This window comes from Petaurus breviceps, unplaced genomic scaffold (assembly GCF_028583685.1).
Source record: "Petaurus breviceps papuanus isolate PSGF00001 unplaced genomic scaffold, PetGlider_PUasm1.0 38, whole genome shotgun sequence".
Lineage (NCBI taxonomy): Eukaryota > Metazoa > Chordata > Mammalia > Diprotodontia > Petauridae > Petaurus > Petaurus breviceps.
In genome coordinates this window covers 20,029,836-20,039,296 of record NW_027186304.1, presented here as the reverse complement: position 1 = coordinate 20,039,296, position 9,461 = coordinate 20,029,836, and the positions used below count along the sequence as shown (strand labels likewise).

At 35.5% G+C, this 9,461-nt stretch overlaps 1 protein-coding gene across 1 annotated transcript in view; it reads left to right on the top strand.

Annotated features, from left to right (window-relative positions):
- The window catches only part of IMPA2 (inositol monophosphatase 2), an 85,687-nt gene that overhangs the window by 55,948 nt on the left and 20,278 nt on the right, over window positions 1-9,461 (top strand). The window contains exons 3-4 of the mRNA XM_069099617.1: window positions 1,398-1,502; window positions 5,797-5,842. Coding sequence (XP_068955718.1) covers window positions 1,398-1,502; window positions 5,797-5,842 — 151 coding nt within the window. The remainder of the gene's footprint in view (window positions 1-1,397; window positions 1,503-5,796; window positions 5,843-9,461) is intronic.

The window sequence follows — 9,461 nt, the reverse complement described above, 5'->3', positions numbered from 1 at the left end:
GAGAGAGAGAGAGAGAGAGAGAGAGAGAGAGAGAAGAGAGAGAAGAGAGAGACAGTGAAAATGAGAACAAGAGTGAGAAGCCCAGGAGAGAGACCTGGATTACCATCACTGGATTACCACCATGAAGATGGCTTGATGGACAATGACCTGGCAAAGGAACCAAGAAGGAAAGGACAAATAAGTAGGAGGAAAATCAGGACAGAACACTACAGCAAAAACGCAGGGAGGGGAGGATTGTCCATAGGATCAAATGCTACAGAGTGGTTAAGAAGGATAAGAACTGAGAAAAGGGTTTTATCTTTGATTTTCAAAAATCATTTGTAACCTCGGGGAGAGTAGTTTCAGTTAAGAGATGAGATTGGAAGAAGTGAGTGTGTTGTGAACAAATGAAGGCAATAAATTTTGATAGCTTTTTCTAGGACTTTTTTTTTTTGCCTTTTGGAGGGGACAGGGGAGGGCAATTGAGGTTAAGTGACTTGCCCAAGGTCACTCAGCTACTAAGTGTTAAGTATCTGAGGCCAGATTTGAACTCATGTCCTCCTGACTCCAGGGTCAGTGCTCTATTCACTGTACCACCTAGATGCCCCTCTGGGACTTTCTTAAAGGAAGGGTAAATATAAAATAGCTTGAGGGAATGATAATGTTGTATGGAGGTTTTTTCTTTTTTTTTTTCTCAAAGATGAGGGAGATTCAGGCATGTTTTTAAGGAGTATCAAAGAATTAAAAAAACCTCAGAGATAGAAGGCATCTCAAAGGTCGTCTAGTGCAACCCAAACCTGAACGAGAATCCCCACTATAACATGCCTAACAAGTGGTCATCCAGTCTTTGAAGATCTCCTGTGAAGGAGAGCCCACCATCTCCAAAGGAACTCATTTCACTTTTAGATAGCTTGGTTAGGAAGTTTTTATTTAATCAGTCCCATTTGCCTCCTTAAACTTTCCACCCTTACTGTTAAGTCTTCTCTCTAGGGATATGCAAATCATGTCTAATCCCTCTTCCAGACCATAGATTTTCAGATATTAGAAGACTTGTTCTCCTCTTCTTCTCTTTAGTCTTCCCTTCTTCAGGCTAAACACCACTCCCATCCTAAAAAGTATGAACAATTATGTCCCTCTTAAAATTAGGGCTCAAAGCAATTTGAAAAAATTGTTACAGTGTTGAAGAATTTAAATCATTTGAACAAATTCCTAACTGCTGAAAATTAGTGCACCTCTAATAGTAATTGAACATTAATCTCACAGGCTTTATTTCTCCTGTAAAATGAAGGGTTTGAACTAGGTAATTAGTGGTCCTTTCTGAGATCCTATCATTCTGTCAGTTAAGAAAATGGAGTGGGGACTTTTCAGAACAGTGGGGGCTCTTTATAAGTCATAGACTGATTTCATTTTAATCACAGGTTCATTGCAGAAGAATCTACTGCTGCTGGAGAAAAGTGTGTCCTTACAGACAGCCCTACCTGGATCATTGACCCCATTGATGGTACTTGCAACTTTGTACACAGGTATGCATAAGATCATGGGGACTCTTAAATTCCTATTTGGAATTCCTTTTTATAATAGTGGTCTCATTCTCCTAGAAGTAGTATTTTTTTTTTAGATTGAAATGTATGAACAAAAATTGAATAAATTATAACCTGAATATTATTGATATAATTTGTTTAAGGAGCCTTTGCTATTATTATGAATGACCCTCTTAGTGGTTATGAGGTAAATGCTATCCATGATTGTTTAAAACCTATTGTTTCAAGGTATTTAAAAAAAAAGGAGCCACTATAATAAATCACCCATTTGAATGTGATCATTGTTGAGGGTGATGATGGAAATGGTGACAATGAATTTCATAATAACAAAGAAGATGTTTAAAGGAAAACCAGAAAAAAATCAACATTTTAATGTTGAAAAATAAAAATGTTATTGACATTTAGCATAGATTATCTAATTAGAGAAACAGATATTAACTTTAGAAAATAGGTAATTTGGGAAAGTATAATCTAAATGCCATGTATAACTTTTTTTTCTGCAAGCAAAAATCCAAAGATTTCAAAACAAAAAAAGGGAAGAAATCATTCTAAAAACTTATTGTATTGAGATAAGTAATGTAGGGTCTGACCTAAGATCAGAGGTCCTAAAGATACGAGCAAGTTATATGATAAAAGTAAAATAACTGAAGATGGGAAATTTGATTAGATGTATGCTAAGCCTACTCTGATCCAGAATGAAAGGAGATCATATATGGTTCTAGTGTACTCTGTGACAACTGGCTTGGAAGGGCAAGGACACAAAGGACACAAATGCCACAGAGAGACCCATAGTATAGTTGAAAGAGCTCTGGACTAGAAGTCAGGGAACCTATAAGTGAGTTTCACATTTACTAGCAATGTGACCTTAACCACTGAGTTTCTGTTTTTTCATCTACAAAATGTTTATCATAGGATCATAGATTAATAAAGTGGAGAAAAATCATCTAGTCTAATCATACTTCATTTTGAAGGGGAGGAAAATGAAGCCTAGAGAAGCTAATTATATATTCAAGTTTATTATATATTTAAAAGGAATGGCAAGTTGTACATTATAGATTTGTATATAGTAGTTGTATTTAATAGATTTGCAGGTTCATGTGCAATCTTTTTTATTATACTATGTTGTAGAAATGCTTGTTTTATTCCATAAATTAAAAATAAAAGATTTTTTTAAAGGGACTTATTGAGGCTGCTAGGTGATACAGTGAATAGAGCACCAGTCCTGGAGTCAGGAGGATCTAAGTTCAAATCCGGCCTCAGACACTTAATACTTACTAGCCGTGTGACCTTGGGCAAGTCACTTAACCCCAATTGCTCTGCCCTCCCCCCTCCAAAAAAAAAAAGCCAAAAAAAGTGACTTCTCGCTGGAAAGTATATATGCTAAAGTTAAGTGATAATACTAACTATAGTGCTTTTAAGATTTACAAAGCACCTTACATATACATTATCTCATTTGAGCCTCACAAAAATGCCATTAGATAGGAGCTTGTGGTTTTATTGTGGCCATTTTATAGATGAGAAAACTGACTCTCAGAGAAATTAATACAGCTTACAACAGAATCAGATTCAAAAGAGATCATTTTTTATTCCAAGTTCATTGCACTATCTGCCATTCCAGACCACTTCTGGAATGATCCCATACTGAGTGCTCAGGAACAAGGTATAGCAGCACCAGACAGATGGAAGCCGATCTGAAACCTAGATACAAAACTGGTTCAATGGTGTGTGCTTGCAGATTTAACAGTGTATTATTTTATTCAAATATAAATGCATAGAGGATGGATGGTGTGGCCTTAGGCTATGTGAAATTAGGAAAATCATGTAACCTTTCAATGTTCTAGGCAGCTCCCTAAGACTAAGATTACATTCTACTCCTTTTTAGGTGCATTTTCATAACATGAGTCATTTATCATCAAATTGTTGGACTGCTAATCTGTCAATAGGCATCTTTACAATTTCCATGTGGAGATGTGCTTATTAAATACTCACTATTCAATTCAATTTAGCAACCTTATATAAAGTACTTACTATGTGCAGGGCATGTTCTAGGTACCAGGAAAAAGATGCTGCCTCCAAGTACATTGGGCATACAGGGATAAATACAAAAGATCCATTTAGAGGTCTTTGTATTGTAGAACCCAGGCTTCTAGACCATCATGTCTAAGGAAGTCACTTGGAGGGATAGAGAGAGCTTAAGAATTCCAGACATGAACTACATTTAGGGATTTTCAGAGAACTAAAAGGTGATAAAAGCTATGGATAAATAAATTAAACATAAATAAATAAAACAGGTCCAAAGACTTACAAATACTTTTGGTGATTCATATGTAAGATTTCCATCCTGATCATTGTGATTGAGACATAGGCAGGCATGTTCCTCAGGAGTGACATTTAAATAATGGCTTTAGTTTTGAATATTTTTCTGGAAAGATATTTTTATTAGAAAAATGTTTATGATTACCAAATATGGGTTTGGTTTTTTTTTCATTTAATTCAGTTATTCTTAACCTTTTCTAGCCTTTCAACCCTAAATTAGAGACTAATAAGCTTTTGAATTCCTAAGACCTAACAGGAAAAGAGATAGTATTAATTTTAATTTGTGAACTTCATGTCTATCAATGATTATTCAAAGACATTAAAAACAAAAATCTGTAACATAAACTGAGGGGGTCAATCATGACAATACAACTTTGCTGATATGCAGGCTATGTGTGGCATAGCTTGGGTCTCTGGCTTCTTAGGATCCCAGAAAAGTATAAAATATGTAGAGCTGCTGACCAATGACCCACCTTAAGGATGTTATTTTTGACTGAACAAAGGAGGGTGGCATTTTATCATTCCTATTGTTGTGATTGGGTAGTGGCTGACCCCAGAGCAGGTCTGTTTTCCTACCTGGTACATCCCCATCCAGAAAACTTCTTCATGCACTCCTCTATCCACTTAAAGAGTTTGGGGAATTTTTCTTTTTTTTTTTCTATTGAAGATCTGTCCTGGCATTTCACTGGGATATGATCCAAGCCTGGGAGATTTAAAAAAGTCATCCCTAAATGGCTGCTGTAATTGTGGTCTTTTGGTTCTTGTGACAAGCAATAGCTCATACAGGATCAGTCAGTCAGTCAACTAATACTTATTACAGGCTCACTATGTGCCAAGCACTAAAGATACAAAGAAAGATAAAAGAGAGTGCCTTGTCTCAAGAATCCCACTATCTATGATTTAGAGCTAGAAGAAATATTAAAGGTCATCTAGTTCAACTCACTTCATTTTACAAATGAAGAAACTGAGGGTCAAAATGATGACTTGACCAAGACCACAAGTGGCAAAGCTGAAATTTGAACCTAAGTTCACTAAATCCATATCCACCACTCTTTATTCACTGCTTCATAATCTAGTGAAAGCTTGGGCAATTGATAATAAAGGGCAGCTAGATAGAGCTGTGGATAGAGTGCTGGGCTTGGAGTTAGGAAGACTCTTCCTAACTTCAAATCTTGCTTCAGACATTTACTATTTGTGTGACGCTGGGCAAGTCACTTAACTCTGGCCTCAGTTTCCTCACCTGTAAAAATGAAATGGAAAAGGAAATGGCAAACCACTCTAGTATCTTTGCCAAGAAAACCTCAAATGGAATTGTAAAGAATCAGACACGGGCCAGCTTGGTGAATAGAGCACCGGCCCTAGAGTCAGGAGGACCTGAGTTCAAATCCAGCCTCAGACACTTGACACATTTGCTAGCTGGGTAACTTTGGGCAAGTCACTTAACCCCAATTGCCCTCCAAAAAGCAAAAAAAGAAAGAATCAGACAACTGAAATGACTGAACAACAACAAATTAGTAATAAGAGCTGATATTTAATGTTTGCAAAGTCCTTTATGTGAATTGTTTTATTTGATCCTTCCGATACCTCAAGTAAGGTAAATAATGAAAATATTATGTATTTCAAAGATGAGGAGGCTGAAATTTTGGAAATTAAGTTACATATGGTTAAGAGTGGGAATGGAACTAAGGTCTTTCTTGATTCCAAGCCTTTATCCCACACTATCACTGCCTGGCTCAGATGACTTCTCTTCTTTCAAATTATTAACAAGTTATAACATGGTGAGGATGTTTTTATGGAAGTGGTTTCCAACATTCAAAAAGTGGGAAAATAAAATGTAACAGTGAAGTATTTGGGCACCCTTCCCACAATAACCTGCAGAGGCTATTAGGGGCTTGCACAATTATAAAGATCTTCAGGGTTTGTTTATATGAAAAATTATTGTGTTTGGTTTTCTTTGCAGATTTCCAACAGTGGCAGTTAGCATTGGATTTGCTGTTAATCAAGAGGTATATTATGTGTGTGTGTGTGTGTATACATGGAATGTGTTCTATATGTGGCAACCTGAATTGACTCAGAATCATCCAAAGACATAGAAAAAGCAGTAGTTATGTCTGTATCTGCGTGTTTAATCATCTTTCCTTGAAAGCTTTATGTAGATACAACCTCAGGACCTTGGCTCCACTCTTCCCATGGGGATGCTCAGTGTTGACAACTAAAACATGTGCAAGCATATGTCTCTCTAACATGCAAATAAAACCTAGCAGAGCAAACAAATCTAAATCCGTTGGAGTCAAGACCGGAGGGAGTTGGGGGGAGGGGGAGGAGGGTATACAGGTGTGGCTTTTCGGTTTCCTTTGCATTGCCACTTGTTAGTAAGTGGCTAGCTTCTGTTTTCACTTGGGTCATAGGGTAGTGCTGTTGGGAAAATGATATTTATGAGACCAGTAAAAAGAAACTCATAATTGACTTACAGCAAACAGAAAAAATTTACATGAATTATTCAATCACCAAACATTTATTAAATATGTATTACATGCCTGGGCACTGTATTGAGCAATGGAGATACAAAGACATATGAAACAGTTGCTCTCCTCAAGGACTTTACATTCTATTGGGAAGGACATATACACATATATGTATACGTAGACACACAAATATATGTATATATGTTCATATATAAAAATTTAAATACAATGTAATTTGGAAGAATAAGACAATAGTAGCTGGGGAGATCAAAAAGGTTTTGTGTAGAAGGCAGTAGATCTGCATATCTCTGGTAATTTATATTTACATAGATTTTCATATGTAAGTCCCCTGATCCTCACAACAAACTTATAAAAGGCAGAGAGTAAAAACCATAGTATATAATTGTTGTATAATTAATGAGCAAATTGAATCAGTGGAGACCTTAATACTAATAGAAAGTTATGTGGCATAGTGAATTGAATGCTGAAAATGGAGTCAGGAAAACCTGAGTTCAAATCCAGCCACAGGCACTTAATAGCTGTGTGACCCTGGGCAAGACCTCTGTCTGCCTCAATTGCCTTATCTTTGTAATAGCAATAACATCTACATAATAGGGTTATCATAAAGATAAAAGGAGAGATCTATAAAGCACTTTGCAGACCTCGAAATGCTATATAAATACTAGCTATTATCATTATTATTGCTATAAATTTTTCCCTTCCTGACTTCCCTTGTCTTCTCATGTACAAGTTTTATTATCTCCATTTTAAAGATGAGGAAACTAAAGCATAGAAAAGATAAAGAAGTTGGCCAGTATTACAAATTGTAAAGAATGATAACAATACTAACCCCTACAAATATAGACCAATTACTTGTTTTTGTATGTTACACAATGCATACTATGACTAAAAAAATCTACAAGGTAAGGAAAAAAATATATTGACCAAGGAACCAAAAAAAAAAAGCTGTACCCAAAAGTCCCAGAACTGTAAAGAATAACTTGTAATTGATCCAGTAATTATTTTACAAACTACCAGAAAGCACCATAATATTTATTCTTTATAGGTTATTACAAAGAATTTGACTCAGTTCTATACTCATGGTTTATTCATGCGCTGCAAAAATACAAAATAGAATTTAACTGTACTGAGGATGTTTGTTATCCCAATTAGAAAAATGTTTTTCATTTGAAACACACCACTAACACAGTAATGTTGAGAACAATTGATATAAAACATGGCATCTTTCAGAGAGACAGTTGAGTCCCTTATGGTTCTAACTAATCTTAAACCCATTATTCTAATATTATTACTATTCCTTAAGTATGGTTTCCAAGTTAAAGAGGGAATCATACATTCCAAAAGATCTTTTTTTTAAAATTTATTTTATAGAGAGAGGTAGCTGTGGTGTAGTAGATAGAGAGTTGGCTTCAGAGACAAGAAGACCTGTCCTGTCCTGTCCAAGAAGTTCCAGTCCTACTTCTGACATATTGTCAGGATGACCCCGGACAAGTCTCTTAACCTCTACATGTTCTAGGCAACTCGTTAAGACAATAAGTTGCAGAAAATGTACTGACCTGAATTGGTAGAGGAAGTTTCCTCATCCTGGAATTTGCTATGTCAACGAAACCACAAGTTAAATCCTTATCCCTGTCTTGTGTTTTTCTATCACCTGCATTTCCCAGTGTAGGAAATTTTACCTCCCTCTCCCTTTCAGAAAGCTATGCCTTAAAACAAAGGCTAAAAAGAAACCAGTTCAACAAAACTAACCAACACATAAGATTGTCATTATCTTCAGTGTTGCATATCCATGGTCCCAAAGGGAGACCCTGACAAAGAAAGGAGGGAGGTGCTTTCTCATATCTCTTCTTTGGCATTAAGTCTGATCACCATAATTTCATAAGATTCAATATCAATTGTTTTGTTGTTCTTTCTATTTTGTAGTCATTTAAATTGTTTTCCTGATTCTGTTTGCTTCATTATGCACCAGTTTGTGGCTTCCCATATGTTTCTGTATTTATCACAGTCAACATTTTTTTTTACAGCAATGTTCCATTACAACTTGTTTACCTGGTTCTCAATCAATGGGAATTGATTGTTTCTAGTTCTTTGTTACAACAAAAATAGCTATAAATATTTTGGTATATTTAGGGTCTTTCTTCTGTCATTGACCTCCTTGAGATGTATGCCTAACAGTGTAGCTCTGGATCAAAGGGCGTGGAGATTTGAGTCATTTTCTTTGCATAACTCCAAATTGCTTTTCAGAATGGTTGGACCAGTTCACAAGGTTCCTGTTAGTACATTAGTATTTCCCCATTGACTGCTCCCATAATTTATCATCTTTGCCAATTTCCTGACTGAATGAATGAATTCTCAGGGTTATTTTGATTCTCTTGTATCCTATTATTAATGATTCAGAGCATTCTTTCATAAGGTTGTTAATCATCACATCAAAACATCTTAGTAGTCACTTGATGTACATAGACGTCCTAAAGTTATATGACTCTAGTGAAAAATAATTTAGACAGCTTCTCCATCTTGTGAAATCTTTCTCCAATGACTTAAAATGTTTATTTTAACTTGATAAATATAAAATTCTTGAGGTACACTAAAAATAGGCACTGAATTCTTTGAGCTTAACTTCGGAGGTTAAATTGAACCAAAGGATGAAGGTGATACTTAAAAGCACCTTGGTCTCCTTCAGGTAAGATAAATAATGCATCACATCAAGGGAAAGCAGTGTGATATATTTCAATAGACTTACTACCATCATAAAATCAAAACTTTATGGAAAGAACATATTTAATATTATGTCTACATTATTCTAGTTTGCGTATACATTTTTGGAACTTCAAAATAGACTATAACAGATTAGGAAAATATACTATCAAAACCCCTTACAATATCAACAGAACAAAGGACATATCACCCCAAGGTGACTAAGATAGAGGACTGATAGATGTTCTCAAAGTATATCACAAACAATTTAAAAGCTTAAAGAAATGTTATTGGAACAATCATGTCCATTAAGCAGTAGTAGAAGGTTACACATCTTATCAATTTCCCAGGTTTAGATGCAAGAGTAGAATCAAAAAGTTTGCCATGGGGCAAAATCCACGGGAACTCAACCATGAACTCCATAAGATATTTCAACAAAAAA